General features: G+C 38.8%; 1 protein-coding gene across 5 annotated transcripts in view; it reads left to right on the plus strand.

Annotated features, from left to right (window-relative positions):
* Positions 1-14,152, plus strand: part of CEP70 (centrosomal protein 70) — a 67,212-nt gene that overhangs the window by 34,998 nt on the left and 18,062 nt on the right. For all 5 annotated transcript variants that reach the window (XM_054700787.1, XM_037525903.2, XM_054700790.1 and 2 more), the window contains exons 9-12: positions 796-883; positions 974-1,062; positions 3,495-3,569; positions 12,853-12,958. In XM_054700787.1, coding sequence (XP_054556762.1) covers positions 796-883; positions 974-1,062; positions 3,495-3,569; positions 12,853-12,958 — 358 coding nt within the window. The remainder of the gene's footprint in view (positions 1-795; positions 884-973; positions 1,063-3,494; positions 3,570-12,852; positions 12,959-14,152) is intronic.

Genomic DNA, 14,152 nt, shown 5'->3' on the forward strand with positions numbered 1-14,152 from the left:
AACAAATTTTAAGTGATTGACCTATTCAGAAAACAACTGGTTAATGGTGGTATCAAGAATTGAATTGGGACTATTAAATCTGTTGCTTTGTCCACTTATACTTTACATTTTTTTCATGTTTTTTGTTGATCTAAAAGTACTAGTCAGAAAAAAACAACGTGTTTATTCATTCACCGAGTATTTTTTTAACCCCATTCTTATGCCCCGTACTCTTACAGTGAGGTATAGTGGTGAGCAAGACAGTCTCGTCCTCATGGATCTTGCATTCTAATTAAGGAGTGAACTGATACATACTATAATATTAGTATATTAATATTTAGTTTATATATAATAGTGTGTTCTAATACCATTCTCTGTAAGAAAAAGTAGGAAATTTGGCTTGAATTTTTTTAAAAAAAAATTTATTTATTTATTTATACAAGCGCTGGGTACAGTCAGAAGCGCGGGAGGGTGAGAGAATCCACCAGAGCCAGAGCAGGGAGCAGAACAGACAGACTGACGAAATACACAGCTGAGGGGAGCAGCGGGCACGGCAGGAGAGGTCTGCGCACCATGTGGGACCCTCCTCCGGTGGCTGGGGAGCAGCTGGGGATCGAACCTGCGCTGCAGAGACTGCGGGCAGCTTCACAACCCAGCGCTCAACCGCTGCGCCACTGGGGAGGCCCCTGGCTTGAATTTTAATTAATATATAGGTCTCTAAACCCTTGTTGTAATTTGACTTAAATTCTGTTAGCTAGATTTTTTTTTCCCTGAAAGACTTTTCATAAGAAGTACAATGCATGTATCTTTTCATAGGCAATATAAAGAAGATGAAAGTCAGTCAGAAGAAGAAAAGGATTACAGAATTCTGAATGCCTCACCAACTTATAAAGGCCTTCTAATGGTATGGGATGGCATGACTAATAAATACTTTTCTATTAAAGTAAAATAATCTCTTAGGAAAGTTAACTTTTTCTATGGAATGTGTTTATAGTCATTGCAGAATGAACTGAAGGAAGCAAACTCTAAGATTGATGTACTTTTAAGTGAAAAGCTGAATCTCCAAAAAGCTTTGGAAACCAGGTGAGAGAAACTTGTAATTTTTACTTATCCTTTGGAAAATAAATATATATCAATTCTTGAGATATTCAGTGATCATTCAAACTCCTTTACTGTAAAACTAACCTTGGAGACCTCATACTTCTCATTTTAGTCACTTGTCTCTCATGATGGAAGAAACAAGAATGTCTAAATAGGATAGGGAAGTAAGAAAAAAGGAGTCCACACTGAAGAAGATTAAATTGGGTCAGAAATCGAGTGGAATCAGTTTTATACCAGCAGGTTTCCCATTCCCAGATTACTTTAGAATGCCTTATTACTTCATCTTATTTCTATGTTATGGGAGGAGAAGAGAAAACATTTAAATGGCATACAACAAAAAGGTATATATTTATATATATATAATAATTGCATATACACTATATACAGATGTCTATATATATCTCTATACATAATATATCTCTCTAATACATATAGAGAGATATACCTGTATATATCTATATATAATATATATAGAGAGAGATACCTGTAGGTAGGATATATAGGTGTATATATTTATATGTATGTTATACCTACAGAAGGATACCTATGCATTGATATCCTTAAGTAATAAAGGAATGATCATTTTTTAAAATTCATTTTATATATTTCTTACATCATTTTTCATTTTTGCACAGTGTATGCATTTTCATCTTGGTTATATTCCCCATACAATTCCCACCCCCCTTATTTTGACCCTAATCCTTCCCCCCCTCTTCTCTCACCTCACCACCCCCACAATAGTGTGTGTCTGGTTTATAGTTGCTTGTTGACTTTGATTTTTACTTTATTATAATTAGTCATTTTCCAGGTCCCTTATTTAGGTCTCTAAATTCTTGCTATGAGTGAGACCATCTGGTATTTTTCTTTTTCTTTCTGGCTTATTGCGCTTAGCATCATCCCTTCCAGCTCCATCCATGTTGCTGCAAATTACGTGAGTTTATCTTTTTGATTGCTGAGTAATACTCCATGGTGTATATGCACCACATCTTCTTGATCCAGTCATCTATTTTTGGGCATTTGGGATGTTTCCATAGCTTAGCTACTGTAAATAGTGCTGCTATAAACATAGGGGTGCAGGTGCCCTTTGGAATTAATGTTTCTGTGTCCTTTGGGTAAATACCTAGGAGTGGAATTGCTGGATCATATGGAAGCTCCATCTTTAGCAGGTTGAGGAATCTCCACGCAGCTTTCCATAGTGGTTGGATCAGTTTGCATTCCCACCAGCAGTGCAGGAGAGTTCCTTTTTCTTCACATCCTCGCCAGCATTTGTTGTAGATAGTTTTTTTAATACGTGCCATTCTCACTGGTGTAAGATGGTATCCCATTGTAGTTTTGATTTTCATTTCCCTGATTACAAGTGATACTGAACATTTTAAAGATTTATTTATTTATGCATACAAGAACTGGGACACAGGCCAGAGGTGTGGAGGGTGAGAGGATTCACTAGAGACAGAGTGTAGAACAGAACAGGAGGACCGACTGAAATACACTGCTGAGGGGAGCAGCGGGTGAGACAGGAGAGGTCTGCTGCACCAAGTGGGTAGCTCCCTGGCCGGGGATCAAACTCGTGCTGCAGTGGCTGCAGATTGCTTCATAGGGTTGCATCTTAACCCCTTGCACCACCAGGGAGGCCCTGATGCTGAACATTTTTTCATATGCCTGTTGGCCATTACCATTTCCTCTTTGGAGAAGTTCCTTTTTAGCTCTTCTGTCCATTTTTTTACTGGATTATTTACTTTGTTTTTGTTGAGTCTCCAGCTCTTCGTAGATTTTTGTGATCAGAAGGAATGATCATTTTTGAGACTTTTCATTCAACAAACACTTATTGAACAACTTTAACACTATCCTTTGGAATAATACAATGACTGAAAAAGTATGCTTTGCATAGCATTTATACTTTAATGGAGAGGGGGCTGATATGTATAAGCTACTTCCATAAAGTTTAAAAACTTGTCACAATAATATGTACATTTATGGTAATATAAGTGTAGAGTAAGTATTTTAAAACATTCATGGGAATGAATACTAGTGAATTTATGGTAGGGATTACCTGTGGAATGGGAAGGAAAGTAATGAAAAAATGAGGGGTATACAAATAGGTAAAAGGATTTGAAACAAATTAATATTCTGCTTTTATGAAACTGTAGAGTTTTATAATACCTCTATATTCTTTTCTGTACATTTGAAATATTTCATTAAAAACAATTAGTTCATTATCAAGATAAAAAGTGGTTGAAAAGTTTTGAGTAGAGAATATACAAAAGAAATAGTGAGCTATAACACTTCACTAGCAGTTATAAAATAGTTTAAGATTAATAACCATATTTATGAAAGTAGCATGGTATACTCTGTTGTTATTGAATATCCTTATAGTTTTATCAATAAATTCATTCAATTTGATTTATTTTCTACAGGCCCACACAACATGAATTAAGACTTTATAAACATCAGGTAAAGAAGCTGGAGAAAGCCCTTATGAAAAGCACCAGGTAATTATATTTTACCAGTTATAGCTTTGAGTTTTATATTTTATTGTCTATTTTCATAACCTGTCAGCTCACTTCATGCTTATCCTAAAATTATAGGTTGATGGATGGAGATGACATTAGAAGGAATATATCTAATTTGGCTGTTAAAAAAGTTTTTGTTGCCTTGGATTTGGCTAAATAATAACCTTAAATAAGAACAAGAAAAAAGTGGTTGTTTGATGTAATAAAAAGCAAAGATTTTAACTAGAAGATAAGCTTTGGAAGTCCTGGAGGAATTGCAAGAAAATCATAGAAATTAAAGATGACAAGCCCCACATTTTTGTTGAAAGTAGTTATGACCTGAATAGTATATAGACTCATCGCACTTTAAAAGCACCAGAATGAATGCAGTGAGCCATTCATATCTACCACTTGTACCTTTTTTGACTTTGAAAATCATGTACTCAGGAGTTTCAAAAATTGGTCCTCATGTTTTAACATGCCATAGTGAGAGGCAAGTATTTTGGACATCAGGAATTACATACTGAGTTAAACTAAGATAGTGTGGATTAGAAACTGAAAAAAAAAGTAGAGTGTTTGGAAAGGATGCATGCACCATTCAATTAATATATTTTCCCTTCTTACCATAGCATGACATTTTGGCTACCTATAGTGCCTCTACTTACTCTCTGCTTGACATTGTGGGTACTGGAGTTACAATGGTAAACCAAGTTGGAAAGATCCCTGCCTTTGTGGAGATTATATGAAGGGAGAAGGACAATGAAAAAACAAGACAATGCCATAGTATAAGTATTAAATGTAAAAAAATAGTGGCTGAGTTGCTATTTGAGTGTGGATAAGAGATAGTGGTGACAATGTCAAAGGTGGCAGTAGTGGAGGTTAGTGTTAAAGTGTTTGGGATTATTAGAGAAAGAACTAATGGGACTTGAAAATAGATTGGATATGGGCATTGAGGGGGGAAATTTTTTTTTTTTTAAAGAATTTGAAGATTTATTTATTTATACAAGCACTGGGTACAGTCAAAAGCGCGGTAGGGTGAGAGAATTCACCAGAGCGGGGAGCAGAGCAAGCAGAAGGACCAAAGCACACTGCTGAGGGGAGCAGCGGGCGGCAGGAGAGGTCTGCGCGCCATGTGGGACCCTCCTCCAGTGGCTGGGGAGCAGCCGGGGATCAAACCGGCGGGGCAGCTTTGCAACCCAGCGCTCAACCGCTGCACCACCGGGGAGACCCGGAAAATTATTTTTAAAAGGCCTGAATAACTAGATAGCTGCTGGTGTATTAACCGAGATGGGGAATATTGGTCAAGAAACAACTGGGAAGTGGAAAATTAAGGGAGGTAAAAATTCAGAAGACAAGCTGTAGGATAGGAAAAACTTTTCCTCATCCTTCATAGGGTCCCTGACTGGGCCTGAAAATTAAACTGACAAAGATAAATAATGAAAAGGATACACATTTATTTAATATAAATTTTATGTGACTTGGGAGCCTTCATAAGGAAGTGAAAATCTGAAGAAATGGTTTAGTTTTTTTCTTTTTTTTAAAGATTTATTTATTTATTTATAAAGCACTGGGTACAGTCAGAAGCATGGGAGGGTGAGAGAATTCACCAGAGCCAGAGCGGGGAACAGAACAGGCAGAGTGACGAAACACTGCTGAGGGGTGCAGCGGACGTGGCAGGAGAGGTCTGTTGCGCCATGTGGGACCCACGCCCGGTGGCCAGGAATGGAACTGGTGCTGCAGAGGCTGCGGGCAGCTTTGCAGCCCAGCACTCAACTGCTGCGCCACCAGGGGAGGCCCTAGTTTATTTTTTCAATGGATTTAATGAATGGAAAGCTGCAGAAAAACATGATAGGATAAAAAGAGAGCCAATGGGTAGTAAACTAGGGGAAACCCAGACTCCTGTTGGCATCCCTCTGTCTTCAGAGATAAAGATTCTCCTTTCCTCTAAGTTTAGGGAGGACATCTGTCACATGAGGGTCTTATGATCTGCTTCAGGGGAGAAGGGGGAGGTCAGAGAGTCTTTCTTGTACTTGCTTTTTCTCAGATTCCTTCTAGCTTAAAATATTTGTCCTGTCAATGTGGCATGTTTTGGAGTTGCATATCCTAATCCTCCTTCAAAGGAATCTCACTGACTTCACAAAGATACATGCAGGGACTTACACATACATAGAGATATATAGTCAGTCCTCATTATTCATTGATTCCATATTTGTAAATTTGCCTACCTGCTAACATTTATTTTTAACCCTAAATCAATACTTGTTACACTTTCACAATTATTGGTGAATATGCCCAGTGCACACATTTCCAGCTGTTCTACAGAGGACAGTCTGCCCCTCTTATCTCTTATTTCAGCTCTCACACTATAAATGAGCATCCTTGTTGTAGTCATAGTATCACTTGGCCTTTTTTTTTTTTTTTTTGCACTTTTGTGCTTTTTTTTGTTGGCAATTTCTCCAAGATGGTCCCCAAGTGGTGCTGAATTGCTATCTAGTGTTCTACTGCAAGAAGACTGTGATACTGTGATGTAACTTACAGAGAAAATACATGTGCTACAGAAGCTTCATTTAGGCATGAGTTATAGTGTTGTTGGCACTGAGTTCTATGTTAATGAGTCAATAATTTTAAATAAGATGTCTTTAAATATTAACACATATAAAGCAAGGTTGTTGATTGCTTAGTTGAGGAAATTGTGACCAGCAGCATGCAGTATTGTGATATACATACACATACACATATATATATTTGGAGTGAACCCTCCAAATAGAAGGGAAAAGGAACCCTCCACATAGAAGGGAAAAGGAAACAGTTTTTTAGTGAATTGACATTCAGTAGACTATAATGAACATTAGTGGACAATCTGCTAAAGAGATTGCAAATACGAAAATCTCACCCTTTTTATTACCAGGCAGTAGTAATTACATAGATATTAATTCTTTAGCCAAAGGAAAAATTAAACTTAAGGAAGTTATAACTTAGAGCCAGGTGCCTAGGCTAACCTCCATATAGTAGAGCTATAAGGCCACTGTCCTCCTTTCTACTCACATTTCAAAGGAATGGTTCCAGGATTCCCAAGAAAGACAATCCCAGGATGTGAAATTGACCAGAAATTAGTCTAGCTTTTAAAAAGATCTATATACTTCTTAGATAGAGAAGGGATTTACTACTGCAAGTTTTCCAAAGGAAATATAAGGAGGTGAAAGTCTATTCCCTTTTATAAAATCAGGAAAAAATTTCTTTTTCTTTATATTTGTAGTTAGCTTTCAAATAACCAACCTTCAGTATCAAAGGAGATTATTTTAACATGGGAAAACGTGGACTCTTCATTTTGAATTAATATTTGCAAAAACGTTGGTTATAAAATTCTGTTGCTAGCAAGTGATCAAATAAATCTGCCTGTGCTAGATGACCAAAGTGACTACACTAATTCCATCTCCTCCTTCAGTGGTATTGTTGACAAAGAAATAATCTGACTAATGTAATTAAGAAAGCATTTATTTGAGAATAGGGATTTGGGTCTACAACCAAGGGTCAGTTTTACCAAGGTTAGGAAATAGGAAGTTTTAAAGGGCTAAGCAAGGAAGTGAGCTGAGCTTGGGTCATTTGTGCTGAAACTTTTGGTTTCGGTTCTTTTGTCTTTTTATGATGGGTTGACAAAAATCTTAGGCAAAAAAAAGTACAGTGTGGGGTCTTTTGTAACAATCAACAGATGGTCCCTTGTTTCTTTCCTAGTTACTGATAAGGTGAAAACAGGGTCAGACTGAACTCAGTAACTCCTCCAGAATTCTCAACATGGCAGAGACAAGACAGAATCTGTTTGATTAAAAGTAGGTTCCACAGTATTTATATTTTGCTAGGAGAATACCAAATCAGAGTCCTGCTACCCTAGGATTGCTACCCTGTGATGCTGAGGTGGCAGGTGAAAGGTGGACAATGAGCCAAACTGAAGTTAATAATCAAGGCTTTATTTACTTAGTGTAGTAGTATAAGAAAGGCCAAAAAGAAAAGGGCTGTGTAATGGCAGAAGGACACGGAGCAGGATCTCTATGATTCATGCAGAAGGGGTAAAGGAGAGAGTCCTAGAACCCTCGGTGGTTTTGCAGGTTTTTTATTGGGGTTCACCAGGCATATGGCAGGCAGGGGTGCTGGCTCTTTTTTCAGCAAGTCTTTATCTGGACTCTCTGGCGTTCGTTCTGCTGCTTCTTGACTTCTCTTTCAGCTTCTGCTTCGGCTTCTACTGCTGCTGCTGGCGTCCCCGTGACGCCGCCCTTAAAAGCACAGTCTTAGCTCAGCTGAATCCCATCTACCTATGCCCACACCCTATTCCAGGTGCCCGCCATCAGGCATGCATTCAGGACAAGGATCCATCATCTATCCTGATGGCGGGAGGGCAGAAAAGCCTGATATTTTCTTTACCCTACAGGCTGGCTCTTCAGTGTTCCATTTTTCCCTCATGGAGTGGCACCAAGCATGGGTTAGTCAGTGACATGCAGCACAGATGGGAGGAAACAACTTGCTAACTAGAAATCTTGCACAAAAGACTTCTGTTTCATTGACCTAGGGGGCAGGCTTGGAGTGGAAAACTACTGAGTCAGAGTGGAGAAAGTATTTTAGTTATGACCACCTCATCAGGAGAAGTGAAAAATGCCTCCTTCAGAGCCCCCCAATAAAGAAGCCTCAGAATGAAGGTTAGGGCTAGAAACGCAGGTGAGGATAGTTGACCAGGGGTAGGGGTGGCATTAGATAGTGGAGCTGAGTACCTTGACAGCAACTCCCTCTAGAGAGATTGCTGTGCATAGGCTATGCATGTGTCTGGTATATGAACCTTTCTCCAGGAAACCTTCCAGGCATAGCCCTTGTAATTACCTATGATTCGGACCTAAAAGATAACACCCAGCATTTGGCATGGAGTTGGACCTCGCTCCCAGAGAAGTAGTTGCCTTCAGAGTTGTGGCATTGGTGTTGCCAACCTTTTTTTTTTTTGGTCACTAATTGACTCAAAAATCCTAGGAATGTGGGGGTAAGAACTCAGGGACCATATAACTTTGAGAGGCTTACATTGATGCACACATGTGTTTGGTATCATTGTGGCTAAATTAGCATACTTTAACAGCAAAATTGGCCTTCCACTTGCAGCTCATTTCTCATCTCCAGAATGAGGGTCACTGTGACATCATGGAAAAACTTCGAAGACACAGTTAAAAGTTATTGAAAGTTATAAAGATGGCTATAGAAAACGAAACAGCACTATATATTTTAAGTTGAAAGTTGCATTTTATGGGCTTCCTACGATCTGAGAAGAAACACAGCTGTTGCTGTTGGCTGTGTCTGTAAACTATGCCTCAACCACTGTTGGTGCATAGGGGAAAATCCCTAAACCCTCTGTTCTTTTCCAGCTAGTGAAGCAAACAAATCAACATCAGACAGATTAGTAGGAGAGAAGACCAGCTTAATAACATGGCTGTAAATACTAAAGTAAATGGGACAAACTGGAGGTTTATATCCTGTGTTGTGGAATAGGAGATAGGGGACCCGTGCTATCAAGGAGAGAGGAGTGGGTCTCACCTGCCAAAGAGATGACAACTTCATGTGACAAAAACTTGCCTCTAGATGTTTGCCCTGCATTATGAGAGGTTTCTCTGATCAAAATGTTATTTCTGGAGAGGCCCCTAAATCTAGGTAATCTGCATTAATGTTGAGTTAACAGGTTTTTTCTGAGGCCCACAGAGTCTTGATTGACCTTAATTCTATATAACTAAGATAATATGTGTTGGAAAAAGCCTACTTTGGACATTTTGGAAAAAACCTGTTTGAACGTTTTTGGGAAGAATGACCCTAGACCACTCTTAGAGGATTTTCATGGCCTTCTGGAAACAACAAAACAACCGTAGCACATATCTTACTACAGAGTATTCTGCTTCAATATTGGTTTCTAAAATGTCATTTAATTCATGTACAATTGGAAAGTAGGGGAATGATTAGTAATGTAACATAAAAGTTGCATTGTTCACATGTTATTTTTTTCCAGGGTACAAAGGTTAGAATTGCCAGCAGTACTGACTACTATTAGGGCAAACAGCTTCACTAGTGCATAGCAACTGCCCTTTTAACTCTATTTTAAAAAAATTTAGAATGAAGAACTTCAACCAGGCCTTCTCCTTAGTGATGCCCAGTGTTAGACAGACTGTAGGCTGGAGGCAAGTTGTATTTCCTTCCCTGCCTTTTTTTTTTTTTTAAAGATTTATTTATTTATACAAGCACTGGGTACAATCAGAAGTGCGGGAGGGCGAGAGAATGCACCAGAGCCAGAGGGGAGAGCAGAGCAGGCAGAGTGACAAAGTACACTGCTGAGGGGAGCAGCAGGCGGCAGGAGAGGTCTGCGCACCATGTGGGACCCTTGCCTGGCGGCCAGGGATCGAACTGTTGCTGCAGAGGCTGCGGGCAGCTTTGCAGCAAGGCACTCAACCACTGCGCCACCAGGGGAGACCCTCCTTCCCTGCCTTTTTTAATCTCAACTTCTTTGACTGGGAGCTCCATGTCTGCATGGTCTTGGCATCCTCAAACCAACATTCCTGCTCTGTTGTCTGTGCATTTTTATTTTTTATTTTTAAAAAGATTTATTTATTTATTTATTTATACAAGAACTGGGGTACAGGCCAGATTCGTGGGAGGGTGATAGGATTCACCAGAGACAGAGCAGGGAACAGAACAGGCAGACTGACAAAATACACTGCTGAGGGGAGCAGCTGGGCACAACAGGATAGGTCTGCCGTGCCATGTGGGACCCTTGCTGGTTGGCCGGGATCAAACCAGCGCTGCGGAAGTGCGGACAGCTTCACAATGCTGTGCTCAACCGCCTGCACCATCAGGGGAGGCCCATGTGCATTTTTAATATCTCTCGTAACCTGGAAATATACTTGAGCTATCTCACTTATCTCCTGAGGTACCAGTTATTGTTCTCTACTTGCAAAGCTTTATCACTTATAAATAGCTTGATTTCTAACAACTTTTTTCCTGAGTTCAGTTATTTTTACATGTGTATAGTTTTGCAGAATACAAAGTTTTTTTCCAGGAATAGTATGGTATGGCAGCTATTTACTGTGAGACTATGTGAACCAAAAGTTAATTTCCCACGAGACCCTAGCTTTTACTATTTCTTATTTTCTGTAACTTTAGAAAAAGTGAGATTAAGTAAATTAATACATGTACAATGCTTGGGTTTCTGTGTAGAGGTTTCAATAAATAGTAATTATCATCAGGTTCCCAATATGTTACAAGCATTGTTAAATGAGGGGATCTTTATTCCTTTTTTTTTTCCCCTAAGATTTATTTATTTATTTATACAAGCACTGGGTACAGTCAAAAGCGCGGGAGGGCGAGAGAATTCACCAGAGCCAGATCGGGGAGCAGAACAGGCAGAAGGACCGAAGTACACTGCTGAGGGGAGCAGCAGGCGACAGGAGAGGTCTGCGCGCCATGTGGGACCCTCCTCCGGTGGCCGGGGAGCAGCCAGGGATCGAACCAGTGCTTTAGAGGCTGCGGGCAGCTTCGCAACCCAGCGCTCAACCGCTGCGCCACCGGGGAAGCCCTCTTTATTCCTTTTTACACTTCATTTCTCAGAGCGACTGTAGATAGTACATGCTATTATATATTTAGGTTATAGCACTGATAGCTAAAATTTTATCATAATGTAATATTTGGTAATCAGACTTACAAACAGTTCATTGATAAGAATAACATTTAAATTCAAATATATCAGTTTATTTGTATTTCCACTAGAGACCATATTGGCTTTTCTATGTCCCTTTTGTATTCTAGATAATATGCTCCTGGCACTGCCTTTGGGTAAAACTGTAAAATAAGTGAGTATGGTAATTAGGTAGAAGTCAAGTAGAAAATGGATTGTGAGATTTCCATGTCTATTAGAGGAAGGAGTTTGACTCTTTGGAGCTAATTCTATTAATTTGATATTGGTATATAATCACCAAAAAGCAGAGAATAGTAATTGAGTGAACATAAAAGACAGTACAAGTGACTTGAACAGCTAATTGTAGAATAATAGTAAGAAAGGAAGAATATTGGGTTAGGACTAATGGCATGGTGAAGTTTGAATGCTAACCCCAGTTAGTCGAATGTGAAAACGAGTTCACAAAGCAGTGGGAAGCCAGTGATTGTTTTTTAGCAGCACTTAACCTGATGGAGTATTATATTATTATATTACCATTCTATTTTCAAATAGCATGTGGAGCTTGTTAGTCATGGAGTCAGTTTAATGGATCAGGATTCTGTAGTAAACTAATAGGTATACTCAGATTTGAGATGGCTAATTTGAAGTGTTTAATAAGAGGCTGCTTTTATCAAAGGCATGGTGGGTAGGAGGAAGAATGTCTGTTATGGTCTGACTCTAGAGATATTTGGAGAAGAATGAGATGCTACATGGCTATGCTCACACACAGATTTCTGGGCAAAGAGGCTCTCTCAGAGTTCTGATTTCACTTGGGACAAGGATTCTTGGGTTTCCTTGCCTTCTCTTGACTGGCCCAGGCATCATTGTCTGCTTTCTTGCACAAGTGGAGTATGGAAAAGGAAGGATCAACCTATACATCTTTTGCTTCTATAGTATCCAAACCAGTTACCCTGCCCATTGTTACTTGCTCCTCTCCCTATGGCCTCCAAGATAAGAGCACCTTGGAAATTGCTTCCATTCTTTGCTGTTGTTCTTTCCTCTTCTATTTTTTGTCAGTTTTGGGGAGTGGTTAGAACTTTCCTCTTTAGTCTGATCAGTTGTTTTCAGGGATTCCTTCTAAATTATGCTAGCAAATATATGCTACTCTATTGACAGGATCTTATTTGCCAGTGACAGTATGGCTTAAAATTTTTTAAGATTTATTTATGCATACAAGAACTGGGGTGTAGACCAGAGGTGCAGGGGGTGGGTGGGAGGATTCACCAGAGACAGAGTGGGGAGCAGAATGGGTAGATCTACTGAAATACACTGCTGAGGGGAGCAACAGGCAAGACAGGAGAGGTCTGCTGTGCCACGTGGGTTAGCTCCCTGGCTGGGGATCGAACTCATGCTGCACTGGCTGGGGATCGCTTCATCGTGCTGAGACTTAACCCCTGTGTCACCATGGCTTAAAATTTAAAAAATAAATTATGTTTATGTGCACATGTATGTTAAAAACTGGTTGGGAGAGTATCTGGGTCATTGTTTTAGTTTATCATCTTAATCCAAGTGTTTAGGAAAACATTTTTTGTTACCTTGATTTTTCTCTCCCTTTAGACTAAAGAATCTTATCCATCAAAATAAAACTGATGACACAGAGAAAAAAGATGAGCTCAACAAAGATAACCAGCATCAGGCTCTACTTGACCAAAGATACTTTCAGGTACTAACTGAGCAAGGAGACTGGTATTTGTAATGAACCATGGTTTCTCTAGCAGTGTAATAAATAAATCATCAGTTGGTAAGGAATACTAATATTCTGTACTTGTGTGTGCTTATTCTGTTTTGTCTTGTGATGACATACCTACTTGGCTAAAAACATTGCAGCTAATAACTTGATTTAGAATTTACCTTACCCTTTAAAAGAGAATTGACTTAGTTCAAAGCAGGGTAATAAAATGTTTGATTTTTTAAAAGATTTTGTCATTTTCCCCTGTTCCTTAAGTCATTTTCCTTTTTACTGTTTTTGTTGTTGGAATTAGTAATAGTAGTAGTGGCAGTAGTAATAGTATATAAATCTATTTTCTTTTTTAATTAAAATTTTTTTCTTGCATCACTGTAAGTCCTCATAGTTCTCCCACCACTGTATCACCTGTGATCCATAACCATATTCCCTTGTGTTCACCGCTCCCCTGTTTTGCCCCTCATCCTTTGCTGTATGCCTTAGTTCTATGGTCAGTTGACTTTTTCTTGACCTTTTGTTTGGTTTCTCTATATTCCATATATAAGTGAGACCATCCGGTATTTATCTTTCATTCTGACTAATTTCAGCTAGCATAATCCCTTCCACCTCCAACCAAGTTGCTACAAATGGCATGAGTTTGTCTTTTTTTTTGGTTGCTGAGCTGAGAGTCCATTGGGTTAATGAGGAAATCAAAGATGAAATTAAAAAAAAATCCTTAAGACATATGACAAAGATGACACAACTTTCCAGAACATATGGGACACAGCAAGAACAGTATTAAGAGGAACATATATAGCAATACAGGCCCATATCAAGAAGCAAGAAATAACTCAAAAGAAACCACCTGATCTCTCATCTTGCGGAACTAGAAAAAGTAACAACAAAAAAATCCAAAAGCCAGTAGAAGACAGGAAATAATAGAAATTAAGGCAGAAACAAATACAATAGATTTAAAAAAAGAGAATCCAAAAAGATGAATGAAACCAAAACTTGGTCTTTGGAAAATAGACAAGACCCTAAACAAGGCTCACAAAGAAAAAAAAGGAGAAAACCCAAACACGTAGGATTATAAATAAAAGGAGAAAGTATAACAGACAGTAGAAATCCAGAGAATAGAGATGTACTATTAACATTTATATGCAAACAAGTTTAGTCTAGATATTTTATGGTTTC

Source organism: Talpa occidentalis, unplaced genomic scaffold (genome assembly GCF_014898055.3).
Source record: "Talpa occidentalis isolate TD23 unplaced genomic scaffold, MPIMG_talOcc4v2.1 talOcc4.4, whole genome shotgun sequence".
Taxonomy (NCBI): Eukaryota; Metazoa; Chordata; class Mammalia; order Eulipotyphla; family Talpidae; genus Talpa; species Talpa occidentalis.